Source organism: Colossoma macropomum, unplaced genomic scaffold (genome assembly GCF_904425465.1).
Source record: "Colossoma macropomum unplaced genomic scaffold, Colossoma_macropomum, whole genome shotgun sequence".
Lineage (NCBI taxonomy): Eukaryota > Metazoa > Chordata > Actinopteri > Characiformes > Serrasalmidae > Colossoma > Colossoma macropomum.
Window position 1 is genome coordinate 24,333,625 of NW_023494789.1, and position 20,635 is coordinate 24,354,259.

Here is a 20,635-nt window from a genome sequence, read left to right on the forward strand (position 1 = left end):
CTGCTCCAGATGTGTCTGATACAGTTTCAGGTCTTTTCCTTCATTTCCAAAACACAAATGTCAACCAGCAGCAAGAAGAGATCCAGTACAGCAGAAAACTTGTACTCTGAGCTTGAAAATGGTTTAAAACTGCTTATTTGCTGTCCAAGCAAGCAGATATTTACATCATAGCTAAATAGCATTAAGGATGCTAAGTATCCAGCTCCCAAAGAAGTGTTAATCATTTGAGCACGACAGCAAAATGAAAAGAAATCTGTATTATTTGGTCATTCTGGTGACGTAGAGCACAGCATCTTGTTTTCAGTGGCTAGCGTTACTGATTAGCATTAGCAAACCAAGAAATTTCATTAGCCAGCAGCTACACTGGTTTAAGGTTCAGTGTGTAAGATTTAGTAGCACCTAGTGGTGAGTTTGCAGATTGCACCCAGCTGAACCCCCCTCCCTCACCCCTCCTTTTCTAAGCATGTAGTAGAACCTACAGTGGCCGTCAGGTTTTCTGCCGTCGTCTGTCCCGATATAGTTTTGCTTCTTCACGTTTTTGCTTCTTTGACGGTTAGGATTCACCCTCTATCACTTTATCTTGTGCTAAATAATAAGTCTTATCCTCCATGTATCAAAATTTGGGTTCTTAAGCTTTTCACAACACAAAATGGTCAGCCAGAACTGACAGCAACCACTGATTCTTCTTTTTTCGTCTTCCATCAAAGTGCAACCAAATTCAATCTGCCACTTCAGCGTAAAAATGTGAAAGGCGCCCTCTATAGCCAGTGTTTGTCCGTTCTGGGCTACTGTAGGAACATGGCGGCGGAACATGGTGGCCTCTGCTGGAAGAGGAGCCGCTCAATATGTAGATATGAAAGGCTCATTCTAAGATATCGAAAACACAACAATTCAGAGTTACAGGTGATCATACACTAATGAACACATGATTTTGTCACTATATTCCAGAGGTCACTATCAGGCAGACCGTGGTCCGTGTCTGGACCCAGACGCTGTCCTATTCGGACCTGGACCTATAACCAATAAACAAAAAGGGAGAATTATTTAATTTCGACAGGGTGGTCCTATTTTAATTGACGTAACTTTTCTAGCCTTTACGGTATGGCTTTAGCGGCCCGGGAAACTTAGAGACCAATCCCATGCAAATGTAAATGTAAATATCACATGTGATGCTACTCAGCTAATTTGATCTGTGTATTACAATGAGCACTGAGACTCGAGTGACTGGTGCACACACAGGGGAGGGATGAAGGGAGAAACAGCAGTCGGAGAAGAAAGTGAGTCAGAAGGAGGTTATTTCACATGGCGTGTTCTAAAAAGAGAAAACTGACAATAAATGTTGTTGAAATGTTACTGAATTGTACTTTATTGTATTTGTACTTAATTGTATTTGACATTCAGTTGTTGACTGTATAAAATGTTGATATACCTACCAGGCTACTTCAGTTTACAGTATATGGCACTGAATCATGATGCAAATTAGACATTATGATGTTCTGGACCTTTGCTTGAGGAAATTTTCTCTAACTGGACCTTATTGACTTTTAATTCAATACCCCTGCTATATTTAATTTCTGCTGATATATCCGCCAAAATCTTACACAGTGCATTTTCACATTAGGAAAATGGACCAGTTAATTTGGTCATCTTTGAGCACTTAGCTAGTTAGCTAGATAGGAAATAACATTGTACTTAAATAATGTTAGCTAAATTATTGGTAGATAAAGAAACAGTGAGTGTAAAATTATGGTCAGTGTTTGGCTAATTGTGATGGACTGGTCTGGACCAAAAGGCCAAAAGTCTGACAATCCATCTGCTGACTGTTGAAATAAACCTTTACTTCAGAGAACAATCAGGACTACTGCATAAAGAAACACAAACAACTATAGAGCTGAAATCCTTTATTAAAACTATTTCCAATCAATTGATATACTCGCTGTACTACTCCAAGGTCAGAATGTACCTGTTGCTATGGCTACAGGACAAATAATCATCTATAGCATTTATCAGCTATACACAGCCTTGTCTTATTATTCTACAGATGGATGCTACTTGTTGTGCTGTGTTAACACTTTTAATGATCTAAATATTCCCTGCAGACTGAGATGGACAAATGATGAGGTCACAGTTTGGTGTTCTTCTTCTTGATGCGAGTCTTCCTCTTAGTTTTAGAGTCAATGATGAGCTGTGATTGGCGTTTAAGTGACGCTCGAGTAATGACATCACCTTCATCCTCACCGCTGTCTTCCTCTTCTGTACAGAGAAGGAGGGGGAGGGGGGACATGACATGGTCAGCTGTGTATAAAGAAATGGGCACTTTATTCGCTCCACTCACCAGACTGTAGTCCATCAGTGTACCTGTATAATTCGATAGCTCCTCTTTGTTTTGTTCATCAATGGTCAGGACCCCCACAGAGCAGGTATATTTTAAGCTGTGATTCATTTTTAGTACTCTGTCTAGAGGAACCAATTGCCTATAGTGCCCTAATGTGTACATCTCAACAACATTTGATACATTTGATGGTTCAAGACGTATAAAAACAGAATAAAAAAAAATCATGTTAAGCAACGGTCAGCTTTCGTTGTGATGGCTTGAAATGCTATACTTGTTTTTATTTGATGTCAAAAGACCAAGCAAAAAGATAATATACTATAAATTTATATAATAATCATATTTCTGTGTGTAACAGTATGCAAAATACAATGGGGCTTGTGTTGCATTTATCTGACAATATCAGATAAATGACAATATCTTTGTCATTTCTGTCATATTAAGAAATTTCTGTGTTTTCTGTGTTTTTTGGGTCCAATATGTTGATAAAGTATGTCAAGGTGAAAAAATAATTGTCAGGTCATACAGGTGATATTGACAAAAATTACATGTTTGGCCTGTTGTGTATAAAGGCAAAATCCAAAGTATTCAAAGTCTCACAAAGGTTAATTCAAATGGAAACTGATATATATAAATATATATAAAATGTAAATATAATGTAAATAAATGTAAATAAAAACAGAATGCAATGAGTTGGGTCAGGGGCAACAAAAGGCTGGACAAGTAAGTAGTACTAATAAAAAAACAGCTGGAAGAGCAATTTGCAACTAACCTACAAGACTGGGTATAAAAAGAACATTTAAGAGAGTCTCTCAGAAGCAAAGATAGGCAGAAGTTTACCAAACTCCCACCATCTGCAGTACATAATATCATGAAAAGATTCAGAGAATCTGGAGAAATCCCTGTACGCAAAGGACAAGGCTGACAGTGAATATTGGACGCACGTGATCTTCAGGCCCTCAGGTGGCACTGCATTAAAAACAGGCATGATTCTGTACTGGAAATCACTGCATGGGCTCAGGAACACTTCCAGAAATCATTGTCTGTGAACACAGTTTGGCGTACAATCCACAAATGCAAGTTAACGCTGTATCATGCAAAAAAGAAGCCACATGTCAATCCGATCCAGAAATGCCGCCATCTTCTCTGGGCCAAAGCTCATTAAAAAGAGACTGAGGCAAACAGGAAAACCGTTCTGTGGTCAAATGAATGAAACTTAGAATTTTTTTTTGGAAACCACGGACACTGTGTCCTGCAGACTCAAGAAGAGAGGAACCATCCAGCTTATTATCAGTGCACAGTTCAAAGCCCTTCCAGACAACGTCTCTTTCAGGGAAGGCCTTGCATATTTCAGCAAGACAATGCTTAACCACATACTGCATCCATCACAACAGCATGGCTTTTCAGAAGAAGAACAAAGACCTTTCACCAATAGAAAACATTTGGCGCATTATGAAATGAAAAATCTGGCAAAAAGCAATTGGTGTCCTCACTTCCCAGATGTTTACAGACTGTTGTTACAAAAAGAGGGGATGCTACACAATGGTAGACATGACCCTATTCCAACTTTTTTGAGATGTGTTGCTGCCATCAAGTTCCAAATGAGTTGCTGTTTTTCATGAAATGGTAAAATGCCTCACTTTCAACATCTGATATGTGTTCTATGTCCTATTGTGAATAAAATATGGGTTTATGAGATGTGCAAATCATTGCATTCTGTTTTTATTTACAATTATTTACATTATATATATATATCGCTGTTGTTGGAAGAAAACATTGTATCTCCAAAATTCTAACTTTATAGCAGAAGGAAAAAACATTATTTTAATGTAATAATAGAATTGGTCAAACAATTGTTTATTTGCTGGATAACAATGAATCCACGTAAATAGAAGGCGGGTACCTAATGAAGTGGGCAGTGAGTAAATGAGTGCATGTGTGAGCGTCTCACCTTCGTAAAGGTCAGCTCTGTGGGTTTCAGGCAGAGTGATGCGGGTGTTGTAGTGCGGAAGTTTCCCCTCAATACTGGCCAGGAACTACACACACACATTTATAACTGTCAGCAGAGCATTGTGGAAGAGATTCCCCTCTGCATGCCAGCCCCCCACAACCAACACAGAACAGCAGCAGCTCTCACTCATCATTCAGCCATCACACAGATACAGAATTTCATTTTTATCAACCAATCAGAACTAAGATAGAACTTCTATCGTTTCATGAGCAACGCGATTTTTGCATTTACGGAAAAGGTGGGTAAAAAATGTTAACATATGTAAACTTTTATTGTTTGCAACCAAGACAACCATGAACTGCTGTGAGAGCTGAATGACCGTCTACAGATTACATCACATGCGGCAATCATCGGGGTCCAAGCACTGTGTGTCATAATGGAGCCAGTAGAACACAAATGATGGGAGTTTTTATAATGTTTATGTTTTATGTGGGATCTTAAAAGGAGATCTCAGCCAAATTTTATACTCACTGAACATTTGACCTTTGTGTAGAAAGCAACAGATTTTTTAACATATAAATCAAAATATGTTGAAAACAATAAGATATTTGGACATGACATGTTTATACAGACCTCCTTAACTCAAAGACCAAAATAATTCCAGAATAATTATAACTGTATTTCAGTCTCACAGTGCACTATAAGTTTATATTATATTTCTTTTACGTCTGTCACTGATACACTTTCATTTTTTCACTTGATATGTAGCTGTGCTTTGTTTTATGTTAATTTCTTTGTATGTTGGAAGGAGCTTATGAATAAATTATTATTATTATTATTATTATTATTAACATCAGTGTGTGAAATCAATGTGAGATCAAACAAAATCCTTCATGCAGTCACTTACCTCCTCCTCCTCCATCTCCTTCAGCAGGGTATTCAGATCTTTACCCTGTAGCTCCTCCTGAAGGCGCTGCAGTTTCTGCTCAGCCTGATGCAGCTGCTCCACGACACACTCAGCAGAGTCCAACCGTACATTCACCTCCGCCTCGCCCTGGGGTTTACATACATATGCAAAACATGCAGTGTTTAATCTCATTTACTGTCCTTCATTTAGCATTCTGAGGTCTAAGAACAAAAAAGGAGGCAATCAGGATGAATCACAGTTGTTGGGGGGGGTTCTTAGAGGTGATGAGTGTATGTACCAGTGAGATGTGGTGTAGTTTGTCTGTTAGATGTTCTACTGCGGCGCTGACGGTGGTGAGTGTGTGTGTGAGCGAGTCCAGCTTCTCTTTAGCTGCATCTCGTCTCTGCTGCTCCTCCTGCAGGTGCCGCTCAGCCTCCTCCAACACCCGCCTGGCACTGTAACACAAACACACACACACACAGAGTGCAAACATAAATTAATTAATTTAATTGTATTAAAGGGCCCATATAATGGAAAACTACATTTTCTCCCTTTCATGATATAAAAGAGCCTGTTCTGAATTCACTGTTTTTGTGCTATCACAATAAACCAATACATTTACATATACCTGCCTATACTTTCAGAAAAAAGTGACTGGGGTGGTACTCTCAAGGGTACGTCTTCAGTACCTTTAGAGCCACCTTAATTGGTGGCTGTTACTTTGGTGACTTGATTAACCGTCACCAGCCACAAATCTACTGTTCAGTGTGTGTGTTACCTGGACTGTTTGGTCTCTCCTGAGAACTTCATCTCCTGAAAGCGTGCGAGCAGTGTGTCTCTCTCCTCTTTCAGCTGCTGCAGCTTCACCTCGTTCTCCACCTTCATCTTCTCAAGGTGCTTCTGAGTGTCCTGCTGAGAGACAAACCTGTCCACCATTTCCTACGCACACACACACACACACATACACACCCCCACACACAGGTGTTATTTCTAGAAAATGCTCCAAGTATTTCAGTCCACTACAAAGCCGCTGTGTGTTTGAATCTGACCTGTGTGTTGGTCACCCCAGTAACCTCTCGGATATGCTGGAAGGCCTCCTCAAAACTGGAGATGACTCTTTCCTCCTCTCCCACTCCTGTAGCACTGTGCTGGGCCTCACTGCTCAGCTCATCTGGGTGCAGTGCCACCCGCTGGGCCTAAGGGGGAAAGCAGGGAGTTGGAGAACAGAATGGCTAACATCTAACTGTGGGGTTAGAGTGGCTGACTGTGGGGTTCGAGCGGCTGACTGTGGGGTTAGAACAGCTGACTGTGGGGTTAGAATGGCTGACTGTCTGACTGTGGGGTTAGAACAGCTGACTGTGGGGTTAGAACAGCTGACTGTGGGGTTAGAATGGCTGACTGTGGGGTTAGAACGGCTGACTGTGGGGTTAGAATGGCTGACTGTGGGGTTAGAACAGCTGACTGTGGGGTTAGAACATCTGACTGTGGGGTTAGAACATCTGACTGTGGGGTTAGAGTGGCTGACTGTGGGGTTAGAGTGGCTGACTGTGGGGTTAGAGCGGCTGACTGTGGGGTTAGAACGGCTGACTGTGGGGTCAGAGTGGCCGACTGTGGGATTAGAGCGGCTGACTGTGGGGTTAGAACGGCTGACTGTGGGGTTAGAACAGCTGACTGTGGGATTAAAACAGCCGACTGTGGGATTAGAGCGGCTGACTGTGGGGTTAGAACGGCTGACTGTGGGGTTAGAACAGCTGACTGTGGGATTAGAACAGCTGACTGTGGGTTTAGAACAGCTGACTGTGGGGTTAGAATGGCTGACTGTGGGGTTAGAACAGCTGACTGTGGGGTTAGAATGGTTGACTGTAGGGTTAGAGTGGCTGACTGTGGGGTTAGAGTGGCCGACTGTGGGATTAGAGCGGCTGACTGTAGGGTTAGAACAGCTGACTGTGGGGTTAGAGTGGCCGACTGTGGGATTAGAGCGGCTGACTGTGGGGTTAGAGCAGCTGACTGTAGGGTTAGACACATTATAACTGTGTTAGCAGTGAGACTCTATGTTCAGCAGTTCTGTAATGTGTGATGGGAAACAATGCACTAGTGTTAAATATCTCAGTGACATTTTCTGCACAATAATGTCCATGCCTGATTGTAAGCCTGTAGTGAGCTGTGGTGAACAGACAGGCCATATCAGTAAGCAAACAACAATAAATCATCTTTTCGCTTTTGAATGCACTGTGTGAACTGTGCCTGTAGTGAATGATTTGATTGTGCGATGGTGTTAAAGATCAGTCGTGATATTGAGGTCATGTGACTCACTCTGCGCTCTCCTCTCTCAGCCTGTGCTCTGCGCTCTTCCATTTGTTTCTTATATTGGTTCAGAATCAGCTCTCTGTCTCTGCGCTCCCGATACACCTGCTCCTCCTGACACTGCAGCTCTGCCTGAAACACACACACACGCTCAGTAGTAATCCATGACGTGTTTCCAGTTACTTCTTTTAAATGTAATGGGATTACTTTACAGATTACAGCCTGTAAATATAATCTCACTACTCATTACTCTAAAGCCCAAACCCAAACACATCTGTACATACAAACCCAACAGGCCTTTCAGCTCTTTATTTACAAACAGCTGATAAACTTCATCTAAAAGCTCTTTAAACAGCACACAGTCAGTTCTACTGATTACATTCAGCAGCTGATGAAAACAGCTGAAATAAACTGTTAGTGAATAAATTGTAAATGTTACAGAGCTGACTGTGAGTGTAAATGGAGTCTTGTGAGCTTCTCTTCTTCAGCACGGAGATCTTTATCTATCAGTTTTATTTTAGCGTGATTAGATGATTAGACAAATCGTTGGCTGAGTTTACAGAGCTTCCTGTGCTCACACTGCGCTTATCACATTGACAATCAGAGTCACACAGGCAGCACACACACACACGCACATGCTGATCACATACATGCACACACGCATAATCTATACAGAAGAAACTTACGATTTAAACATACCGTGCATATTTTGTGCTGTGACATTGTAGGTTAGGCCTGTTTTCTCTGGTTTTCCTACAAAATTGTTAATAACAGAGTTGTGTGTGTGTGTGTGTACCTTGGCCGTCTCCTTGGCCAGGTGTGCATCGTTGTTCATTGCCTGCAGCTCTCGGAGCTCCTGTTTCTTCCGTAGGATTTCAGCCTCCATCTGGTCCAACTGAGGCTGAAACGTCAGACTCTCCTCCTAATGCGCACACACACACACACACACACACACAGGTTTGTTTTTAAACAACATCAGGAAAGAAAAAAAAACTGTTTGTGACAATTGTTGGGCTTGTTGACAAAAACAGACAAACAGACTTTGAGCTGGTCTACCATCATACGTTATGCTTTCTCCAGGTCCAACTGCATGTCCTGCATGTCAAACATCTGGAGCATCAAAGACCAGTTAAACCATCTAAACCAGCTACCTGCACTGATCATTTAACAAACACTGCCTCAGTGCACTCATACAGAGGCGTGTTACAAAAGTGTGTTATAGTGTGTGTTACCTGCAGTTGCTCCTTCATTTTCAGGTAGCTCCTCATGATGTGCTCGGCCGCCTGGGACTTCAGCTGTACTTTCTCCAAACGGTTCTCCAACATACGCAGGTTCTGCTGCACAAACGCGTCACAACACAGCTGATTTAGAGAAGACACTAAAATTGAGTTTATTGCAGCTAACAGTAATATAAGAGCATTAATTATGATAAGTAGGTATAGTAGAGATGTAGTAAAGGTGTCGCAGTGAGGGTGTAATGGAGGTGTAGTGAGGGTGTGGGGAGGTGTAGTAGATATGTAATAAAGGTGTAGTGGAGATTTAGTAGAGGTGTATAGGGGTGTAGTAAAGGTAAAGGTGTAGTGGAGGTGTAGTTGAGGTGTATTGGGGTGTAGTAGAGGTGTAGTAAAAGTGTAGTGGAGGTGTAGTAAAGGTGCAATGGAGGTATAGTGGATGTGTAGTGAGGGTATAGTGGAGATGTAGTGGGGGTGTAGTGAGGGTGTAATGGAGGTGTAGTGGAGGTGTAGTGACAGTGAAGTGAAGGTGTAGTAGAGTTGTAGTTGGGGTGTAGTGGAGGTATAGTGGACATGTAGTGAAGGTGTAGTGAGGGTGTAGTAGAGATGTAGTGGGGGTGTAATGAGGGTGTAGTGAAGGTGTAGTGAGGGTGTAGTAGAGATGTAGTGGGGGTGTAATGAGGGTGTAGTGGAGGTGTAGAGGAGGTGTTGAGACCTTTTGGGGATGAACCTCAGCCTCATCCCCTTCAGTCTGTGGAAGAGTAAAACACATCAGTCTCCAGCACTGAACATAAAGCAACTGTTAATTTGTATCTGTATGTTTGCGTGTGGATGTATGTGAGTGTGGTTTTACACAGACCATGTTCATCTGCACTGAGTTCTGAGGATTTAGGAAACAACAGCCCCCGTTCACACTGCAACATGCATCCTGGTTGATCTGGTTATAAGCGGACAATAACATCTTAACTCTGAAAGCTGATGTGTTTAGTCTCCATGGCGACTTCAGTATGGACTGAATTTAGGACAGTAGCTCTTATAGAATAACAGTTCCTACCTTTATAATCTTATCATTAACTCCAGATAAGAAAACAGTATCACACAAACATCCTAACTAGACTAAACCTCCTAAATACTGTCCTAACTTTAGGATAAACCCCAACAGTGTCCTAACTACTGTTTTTTAATCAGTAGCCATTTTGTCGAAAAAAAAGAAAGTTAGTTATCGTCTTAGCGACAAGCCGCATAACGAGTTCACTGTAACTAGCATAATGATGTAACTTTCGTTTACACTGCTAAGTGGTGGTGTGAGAGTGAATCCCAGGTGCAGCAGACACATTTTCCCACCGTTCCTTCTCAGTGAGATAATGTTGATGATAAAATATTAGAGTGATGGTGGCGAATAATAAGGAGAAAGTGCTGAACTTGTGTCTGCTTATTAGACTAGCGTGACTCGCACGCTGATTAACACCAGAGACATTATAAATGAGGACATGGTCACTGGCCCTTCCAGAAAAATACTCGCTGGTTGCCCCGCGACTGGAGAAGGGTCTATGCTATAAGATAAAATTCCTAAGATCAGATTTGCTTCTGTAATACGAATCTGTGAAAAACCTTATCTTGACCTGTCAGATCTTAACTTAGGACTAAACAGACATATATCTCACTGTACACTTATGATTAGACACTGAGATGTTAATGTCAGAGATGAACATGGCGAAGAGACCACCATAGGACCACCAATGTCCAGATATTATTTGGCACATCAGCGTGTTGGGTTGAGAGTGGACAGTCCACCCAAAAACACCCAGCTGATAAACTGTGCAGTAACAGATGGACTACAGTCTGTAACTGTACACCTACACAGTGGAGCTATGAGGGAGGTGTTTTTGATAAAGTGGCCACTGAGAGTAGCTAAGGAAGGAGTGCATAATACAGTAATTGCCCAAAATGTGGCTAACCCTTGGATTTGGCATGCCAGAAAGTTACCGTAACCAATGGCCACCCCCCACATACACATAACGCAATGAGAGAACAAATTCTGCACTGGCAGCTCAGCGTGTTGTTATTTGTTGCTACTCCACCTCAACCCAAAAGTACTGGATGGTGCCCCATCATTCCAGAGTAGAGCATCACTCTGGAAATTTTTTTTAATGCAAGTAAATGTGGAATTCTTTCATTCCAAGTTATTTTTGGGTCATTTCTGTTGACGCATTCATCATGATTCATAATTTTTACACATTGTAAAGGGTATACTCTTAAAAAAGGTGGTTTGTCCATGGTTCTTTAGTAATGAAATGGTTCTATGCAGAACCATGAACACTCAAAGAACCCTTTCTATGCTTAACTGGTTCTTTGCATCATAAAAGTTAATTAATGTCCTCACTGAGAAAAAAGCAACGGAATATTTGTTTGGGGCAAAAATAAAAACAACTGGTGTTATTTTCTTTTCGATTTTTTGACCCCACAATTTTTAGTTTCATTTTAAACTTTTACTCTCTAACCACCTCCACTCTGCAACTGTTTTACCTGATTTTTTACTATTATTGCCTTATGTTTATTTACTTATTATTATTCATATTCTTATTCTTATTTGAATCATGATTATTTTATTATTATTTTTATTCTCCTTTTATTTTATTTTGATTTGATTTTATTAACTTTTACATTTTAGCTACGTTTTAATTATTGTTTTTAATAATATTTTCTACTGTATTTTTTTGTTCTACTGTATTTGTATTTTTATTATTGTTTAATTTTTTTATACTTACCTGATATGAGTCATTTTTTTAATTAAATTTACTTTTATTATTTGACATGTTCTACACATGATCAATCGCTTTTCCTGTATGAACTCAGCAACATTGTAAATGAGGGTCACCCTCAATGTTCTCCGAGGTTAAATAAAGTTTGATTGATTGATTGATCGAAAATATTCACGTCTACCAAACAGTCGAGATGGCACTTTGTGTCATATATAGTGACTCAAAATGTGCTCTACCAAATAGTTGAGCAGAACATTAAAGGATTAAGATTGAGAGAATGTGCTGTAGATGGTTCTACATAGCACCAAATAGTGTTCTTCTATTGTTACGATATCAACTTGTAACAAAAGAAGAACCCTTTATATTACCATATAGAACCATTTTAAAAAAGGTTTCCTGTAGAAACAAATACAGCACATTCTCCGCCAACCGAAAGAACCATTACACCACGTAGAAAACCATTTAATCAGGTTCTGTTAGTGTTCATGGTTCTATATAGAAGCATTTTCTTTACTAAAGAACCCTTGAAGAACCATATTTTTTTAAGTGTGTAATTTTAAATTATGCCAAAATGAAAAGTGGAAAAGAAAATGGAGCAACGAGGTTTAGTCCTGACAGTGATGAGAAGTGGGTAGTTGAGGTCTGAAAAGTAAATAACAATAATAATAATAATAATAATAATAATAATAATTAATCCAACTGCCTGCACTGCTCAGCTGTAGGTTTGAGCCAATGAGAGAAGCCAGGAAACTGGAACACAATCCTGGGAGGACTTTTACTCTGTGGTACTGGAAGACCCATCTCTACTCCTGAGAAATCTATAACATAATAGTGTAATGTATTTTGAATATATGACCTTTTGTATGAAACCTGTGTGTTACCGTGGTGATCTTCTTGCCTGTGGGCTTCTCCTCTCCGCTCTCAGACTGTCGTACTGAGCTCGCAGCTCCTCCAGCTGCCGCCGCTTCATCTGTGTGGTGTGTTTCATAGCGTTCAGCTTCTTCACCTTATCACACACCTGCTGATCCAGAACCTTCACCGCTTCCTGAACACAATCAGCATGAATTACAGAGCAGAACATACACTGTGGGCCGGTTTTTCAGGCTCAAATGTAGTCTAAGCCTAGACTAAATGAGTTTGGTCTTAGACTGAGCATGCATGCCCCAAAGTCTGTAGACTCTTACATGAAGGTGTTACTAGTGAGTTTGTGCTGCAGTAACAGCCTCTGCTCTTCTGGGGAGGCTTTACACTAGATGTTGGAACATAGCTGTGAGGATTTGATTGCATTCAACCACAGGAACATTAGTGAGGTTAGGTACTGGGGCTGGAACTCACGGAACCTTTCTTAAGAAAAAACTTGCAAAGGTTCTCAAGACAAACACTAAGAAGTTCATATGAGCTTAAGCTCTTATATGCAATTCTCGAAAAAAGTTCTCAAATATTCTCTTAAGAAAACCTTTGTTGTTTTCTTATGTCGGCTCGGTTGCATTTTACAGCTTACCATAAACAGCATCGAGACACATTCTGAATTTGTATTCGCTGTTGTTTCCGTTATTTGGTTTAATTCACTCAGATGAGCAAAATGGAGGAAAGACAACAAACTAAACATTTAAGAAAATTAGCCAAACAAGATCGAGAGGTGACGGAGGAAGAAACAGCCAATAGGAAAAGATCCTCCTTAGAAAATACAATAAATGTGCGAGTGACGGCGGAAAGAGAGAGACGAGGATGAGGAGCAGCAGAAGCAGCACTGAGTTTGATCAGTTTAGATGATCAACTCGTCGACTCTCACAGCCTGAGATGAGTCAGAGTCTGTCGTAAGATTAAGAACACATTTAAGAACAGAATGTTTTCAAGAATACCACTCATTATTAAATTATTCTTAAGAAATAGTTAAGAAAAAATAGAGTCCTTAAAAAGTTCTCTGAAGAATAACAATCTTTCGTAACTTTTTTCTTAAGAATGAAATTAAGAAAAACACAGTTAATAAGATTTTGTTTCTTAAGACACTTTTGTGAATCCAGTCCCCTGATGTTGGATGATCAGTTGTGGATAGAGCTGGGCGATATTGCAAAAATATAATATTGCGATACATTTTTTTGCGATTTTCTTTTTTTTTGCGTTAAATTTTACGATACACCATATGTCATGATATTTCATTTTTCAGACTGATCAGTTGGAACAGAGAAAAAAGGCCAGCAGTGCTACATTTAAAAAACACTGTCAAAAACCGTGAACACAGTCATTTTTATTCAGTATTTGGCTCTAAATCCAGTTAAACAGACTAAGCTTACTCTAATGTAATGAAAGATGCTGTTGGTCAGTGTCTAAAAGTACTGACGATATACACAATATGTTTAGAAAAGCAAACTGTATTGTATTGTGACTTAATTTACCACGATAACGATATATTGTCATATTGCCCAGTTCTAGTTCTGGATCACTCCAACTCATCCCAAAGGTATTGGATGGAGCTCCATCACTCCAGAGAACACAGTTCCACTGCTCCACAGCCCAGTGGGGTGTAGGTTCACTGGTGGTTTTGGATAGTACATAAAATGTCTATATTTGTGTTGTAGTGATGGTGACCCCTGGTTCCTATCACCACCACTGTAAAGAAATATGAACCATTTCACACCAAACCACTCTGAATCACTCTGTTTACATCTCCCGTTATGGAGAAGTTTTGTAAGATAAGTGAAAAAATCAATAGCAATAAGCAAGAATATTAACATATTAATATATAAAGACTGCAATATGTGAATTAATATATTCTATCACAATCAAAATATGTATGAATATAATGACACAATTAGTGCTGCCGGCTTTCTTATTCAGTTTATTTCTCAGTCAGTGACCCAAAGCAGCTCTTCAGGAACACTGAGAGGAACCGAGACTGAATTCCTTCTGTAAAGGTGTGTCAGAGATTCCTGACCTTCACAGACATGTTCCGGAACGCAGCTTTGTCCGAGCGGGTCTGAAACACCTCGCTGATTATCTGCTCATCTCTCTAGAGACACATGAGTACATAAAGCAGATGAAGCAGAGAGGTAACCTCATATTTCATATTCAGTGTGATTCATTTAGTGTGAGTGAATGTTTAAAACAGCGCTGCCCAAACTGTGAACTGTCAGGACACAAACCCCTTCACCTCAACCCCACCCCATAAGAGAACAAATATGTCTTTATAGTCTATACAGCACTGAGCAAAAATCACCCTACATTTCATTCATTTACAATCAAAATAGCCATTAAGTACAAGTTATTCATTTTTCAGGAGATATTTGTGAGGAAATTAGATAGAAGACAATCTACTTGCACAAAGAAAAAATATGTGAAAAAACTGCTGTTTCCCAAAGTTCAAAAAATAATTCAAAACTACAGAGAAAATTTGACTCCTAAAAACCACCTGAAAGACCTGGTAGACACTAAAACTGCCCCATCAGATAAAAAGCACATAAAGTTTTCATCTGTGAGAGAGAGGAGAGAATCAAGCTGCTTCAGATCTGAAAATATCCACAGGTGTTTCTGTCCATCCTTCCACTGTGAGAAGACGACTCAGCGCTATGGGTCTGAAAGGATGTGTTGCTGTCAAGATGAACCTCACTGAGAAAAGGAGATGTCAAACAAAGAAGCTGAACAATGGATTGACCACCCCAGAGTCCAGACCTTAACATCACTGAATGTGTTTGATTACTTCAGAAAATCATCAACCAGCTTCTAAGACTGAACTTTGGAGGTGTGTCTGCAGATTCTCTGAGAAACTAAAAATGAGTCTCCTGAAAAGAATGGAAGCTGGAATAAAGGGAAAGACTTCCCGAATAGTTTGTACTTAATAGCAGTTTTAACTGTAAATTAAATAATGAAGAGCTCTCTGACCTTTTTTCATGGTACTGTATAACTTCTTCAGTTGTGTATTTGAAGTAACTGCTTCTTTATATTTTACACTGTTTTGTCATTTCGGCTCTCTGCCCACCACTAATATTACACTCTGGACCCCCCCAAGACAGAAAGGTGGGCAGGCCTGGTGTTCAGTGTACAGCAGGAGGTCTTTAACTCTGGACCTGAGGCCTGAAGTCCAGCACAGTCAGGTGATTTCACTGGTCAGACACTCCTGACCCAACCCACCTGTCCATTATCAGCTTTAATGGAGTGTTTGAGCAGGTAAATCAGCAGACTGTGCAGAACCCCGACCCTCCAAGACCAGAAGTGAAGACCCCCGCTGTGTAGGGTGAGAGTGGATATGGACCATTTTACTGAAAAAAAAAATATATTAAAAACAACAAAAAGTATTCAGATACTAGTTATTTACAAGCATACTGTTCTGATCTGTTTAAACCCAAGACATTAATATAGACAGTGATAATCTAAATTTATACAAAATCGTCATTTATGGAGTGCGTGTATATATATATGTGGTGTGTACTGTGTGTGTGTGTGTGTGTGTGTGTGTGTGTATATATGTGGTGTGTACTGTGTGTGTGTGTGTTACACTGACTGCGTGTGCCAGTCTCGTCCTCAGCCTCCTGTTCTCCTCTCTGAGCTGCAGGATGCGCTCTCTGTTCTCCTTGAGGGTGCTTTGGGAGCTCTCATAATACGCGCTTTTTTCGCCCTCTGGTGGCCAAGAACAGAACAGCCGCTCAGTGGCACTGTAACGTTGCTCCACAACAAAACAGAGAACTAAGAGACACAAAGCTGCGCTAAAGTTAACAACTGACTGATATTAGCTATAAAACACACACTGAGCTATTTCAGTCCATCATCTGCACTTCTGCTCTCTTAATCAGTGAAATTCAATCAGTCTGTACGGCTTTATAATAATGACAGAGACAAACTCTCACCGAGCTGCTGGATTTTTCTCTGTAATTCGGCGATTTGATCGTGAATCGGAGGTTTGATGCTGCCTGGGCCGAAAGTGCCCGACATTATTCAATATTATGATCTTTGTGATCTTCACGCTGCGGTCCGGCTTCACTGCTGAGTTCGTTTACTTGTTGTCTTGGTAACTGGCTTTTCCACTGTGGATCCGCGGAGGCCCCGCCCCACCTCCCAAAACCAGCCAATCAGCGAACAGCTCCGGAAATTAAACACAGTTTTCACTTAAATCATTAAATCAAAACATCAACGACATATTTATTTCAACAAATAATTGTTAACAATAATAAAATGAATTATTTCAAAAAGAAAACTGTTTTAAGATGTTCTTGGAAGTGCTGAATTTTATGCAACGTTAAATGGTTCTTTCATTATCCTTTGTACATTAGTTTAATAAATTATTTTAACATTAATATAATAAATAAAGTCAGTAATATAACTGGAACCAACCTAGCAACATAAATATATATATATATATATATATATATATATATATATATATATATAATATATATATATATATATATATATCAGGCCTAGACATTATTTTTTTTCTCTTACAAGTTTGTAATATTTGTCTTATTTTATTTTACAAAATAAAGGTCTATGTGCATTTATAATCTGCTTGAGTAGATTAAAAATGAGTTAGACCTTGTATGCAGGACAGTGATCTGGGTGGTCAGAGGGTGGACCAGCAGTGGCAAACAGTCAGTGGGGTGCCAACCTTATTAAAGAAGCTCACTTTCTGGGGAATTTATTTATGAAATGACAGAAGGCCATATGTGTTAACTTTAGGGGTCCTTACCTTGATGTAATGGAGAGCTGTGTATTATACTTGGCCACAGATTCTAACTGCAGTAACTGTCTTAGGCTTTGTTCAGACTGCCTGCCTACATATGATTTCTGTCATATGCAGATTGTATCCAGATTGTTTTTTGATAGTCAGGACACCTAAAAACCACATGAAATCCAATTTCGGCAAATTTTATCCAAACCACATTTGGAGGTGGTTTGAAGAGGTACTTCAATCAGATTATTACAGATGCGTCTCAGTCTGGCTGCTCTGGACGCTCAAATCAAATTCCAAAATGTTTTGTGCGTCACTCGCAATGCGACAAACAACAATGATGTCAAATCCAGAGTGACAGAAGTGCTGGGACAGTCACCTCAAAAGATCTGCTTAGAGAAACAAATCCGATTTACCTGCAGTCTGAACACAGACTTAAATAAGGTGGAGAGAAACCAAGGAGAGTTTTGTGGACAGGTTTCTGTGCAACGTCATCACAGAGAAGGTGCTCAGCTAGGGGGCAGAAAGCAACAATGACAAGGAGTTGTTGTGCTGTAAACAGCACCAACCGCAGAGAAGATGGCTGGAGAATGTTTAATATGCAGAGGGGATCATATCCCTTTGCCAAACACCACAGAAGATGATGGATCCAGGCCATCAAAAGGGCAGATTGGGGTCTCGCTGGTCCCAGAGGCAGCAAATGTCTGTGCAGCACCCACTTCATATCTGAATGTAGTGTTTTTTTGAGAGGGTGATCAACTGTCAACACATTAGAACTGTAGTTTTAATACTGGTAGCATTTTCTGACGAGGCTGAAGTCGGCTTCCTATTTACCAGCTTCTTGTTCAAATTTTCAGGTTCCACCTTAAATGGTGTCTGGCCTGAGGTACCAGAAAGTATGTGGCACCATTTGAGGGGGAATGGAAAAATTCACACAAGAAGTTGGTGAATAAGAAGCCGACTTCAGCTTCATGTGATTTAGGTTATCAAAATATCCTACCTACAGTTTTACGTAGAGCTCAGCCTGTAAATACCTGCTATGGTCAGACATTTCCACAAGGTTTCACAATTCCGGTACGTTTCTGTTTGCTAACATTAGCTAGTGAGGTAATGAGTGAGTTAGCACTGTGTGTCATTCTTATCAATGATAGCTAAACTAAACTAAGTCTAGCTAGCCAGCTAAAATGTCTGTTTACTTAGCTTAGCAACACTAGCGGTACCACCATGATCCTGATATTGTCAGATAAAGAAAAGAATAGACAGACTCAAAACAACTAAACCAGGATAAGCTGGGTGAAATTCATAGGACATGTGAAGCTATAAGGGTTTCTGTGGTTTGGAGCTCCTATTAGCTAAACATTCAGTGATTAGCAAACTTAGTGGGGCGTTTATTATAGAGACCTGATGATTAGCCGATACTGATGGTCAACTATTGTTAGCTAAAGTTTTACATAATGCTGTATTAATATACAAATGAAAGACAAACAGATTAAATGCTGCCATTTTATTATTGAGTCAACAATAATGTGTGAACAATGCAAAATCTATGTTGATTAGAACAGCTGACTAACGTTATGTCTTGTTACAAAAACGGTTTTGCCCCCTGACTGCACACCCAGTAATGTTTGTAAACAGGGGTTGTATTACAGAAACCTCTTAACTCTGAAATCTGATCTGTTTGTTCTCCGTGACGACTTCAGTATGGACTAAATTTAGGACAGTAGCTATTACACAATAACAGTTCTTAACTTCATAATATTATCAGTAACTCCAGATAAGAAAACAGTATTACACAAACATCCTAACTAGACTAAATCTCCTGATTAAATCTCTGCAAACTCGAAAGGTAGTTTTGTTCTTTCATAAACTATATCCTTTCATACAGGTTGGCACAGGACCCATAAACGTGTGTTATATTAGGAACCTAAAAGGAAAACGACACACTTTGCTGAAATATGCTGGTCAGACATGCCGGTACAGCGCTGCACTCAGAGCACCACTTAATAGGACGTGTTATGCCATAATTGGCGGTTCACGCTGAGTGGCTACGGGTGGGCCGCACCAACAAGGATTAAGTTAAACAGAGTTTAGAGCTCATCAAGGATTTGTTAATCTAGGTTTTATTTCAAATTTAAACATGTGTAAACAAATCTGTGATTAAAGCCTGACTCTTTGCTTAAGGCCTCAACCAGCCATCATTTTCATTGACCGCCATGATGGATTCGGCAGTAAATAAACAGCAATCACATCACTGTCCACACTAATCACTGTTCACACTAATCACTGTCCACACTAATCACTGTATGTAAGGTACTTTATTCCATTTTGAATGTAAATTAGCTCAGAGCTACTTCAGAAACAGATCTCACAGAAAAAGCAGATTCAGACGTTTAAACAGTCTGTTATTAGACCCAGAGGCTCTGCGACAGCAGGGGGCGCTGTTTATTCAGCACTGAGAAGACTGCTTATAATATACACTAAAGCTGCTTATAATATATACAACACCTGTTGGTAAATTTGAATCAAAATATTTTCAGTACAGATGTTCTGTATGTTATTCTGTAAGCTGCAGTTTTACAGTAAAAGCTCCATCATTAAATGTTTAATAAAGTTAAATCTAAAGCCTAACTCGAGCATTATTAAAGTAAACTTTTAGCCTGTTAACTAATGCTAGATAGCCATCGGCCAAGCCGTTCATCCCAGACCAACAAAGCTTATCTGGAGGATATTCAGTCTTCACTAAGTGAAAAACATGCATTATTTAATCCCACTGCTCTGTTTATTTTCTTCAGTGATGCGCACAGAAGCTACATGAGTACTAACAGCGCCCCCTTGTGGGGAGAATCTTTAACCATCAATGAGTTACGACAAAGTCCCTATATAAACTTTGATGTAATCCAAATTTAAGCTTAATCCTTGTTGGTGCAACTCACCCTACATGTTCAGAAGACCTGTCACTCCAATTTAGTTGACCAATAGAAAGTGCTGGTGAATGCCCTCTTAAAGACCCACCCCTGTTAAAAAGTGCAAAAAATCAGAAGCAAAGGAAAGATTTCAGCAGCAAAAAATATTTCAGCTAAATCAGACGATCAAATGGGGAAATTAGTAATAAATTCCAGAATGAGAGAAAATGAGTATTCATCTTTTTGAAAAATAAAATGTAACTCTCATTATTTTGATTTTGACATTTGATACTTGAACCGATCCTCAGACTGGACTGCATACATTAAAACAACAAACAACGTGAGAAAAAGGTAAACAAACAGTAACAAATGATACATGTACAGTCAGAACAGATTAATATTAAAGAGTTTAACCTCTAAAATGCAAATGTAACACAAAGTAACAGTGAAACAGCCCAAAACTCACAATATTACACTCGGCACTGTTTGTCCACACTGTTAATACAAACAAAACACCTCTGATTGCTGAGTTCTCCCACTTTCTCCTCCTGTTTTTCTCCTTTCTCTCTTCTCTCTGGAGGT

General features: G+C 39.8%; 1 protein-coding gene across 1 annotated transcript; it reads right to left on the bottom strand.

Annotated features, from left to right (window-relative positions):
• Positions 1 to 1,886: 1,886 nt before the first annotated feature.
• On the bottom strand, positions 1,887 to 16,414 carry odad3 (outer dynein arm docking complex subunit 3). The gene is made up of 14 exons (XM_036569565.1): positions 16,330 to 16,414; positions 15,987 to 16,102; positions 14,424 to 14,498; positions 12,392 to 12,533; positions 9,442 to 9,488; positions 8,727 to 8,828; positions 8,291 to 8,416; positions 7,504 to 7,626; positions 6,240 to 6,386; positions 5,969 to 6,129; positions 5,489 to 5,645; positions 5,191 to 5,337; positions 4,284 to 4,368; positions 1,887 to 2,253 (listed from the first exon to the last, which is right to left on the bottom strand). The coding sequence occupies exons 1-14, from the start codon at positions 16,412 to 16,414 to the stop codon at positions 2,123 to 2,125; spliced, it is 1,644 nt and encodes a 547-aa protein (XP_036425458.1). The 3' UTR covers positions 1,887 to 2,122.
• Positions 16,415 to 20,635: the final 4,221 nt, after the last annotated feature.

Excerpts from the sequence above, each read along its gene's own strand:
- odad3 (XM_036569565.1), bottom strand. The coding sequence starts at position 16,414 with ATGTCGGGCACTTTCGGCCCAGGCAGCATCAAACCTCCGATTCACGAT. Across the intron at positions 6,387-7,503 it reads CTGAGAGAGGAGAGCGCAGA|GCCCAGCGGGTGGCACTGCA; the intron begins GTGAGTCACATG and ends TTTCCCCCTTAG. Across the intron at positions 6,130-6,239 it reads CTGGGGTGACCAACACACAG|GAAATGGTGGACAGGTTTGT; the intron begins GTCAGATTCAAA and ends GTGTGTGCGTAG.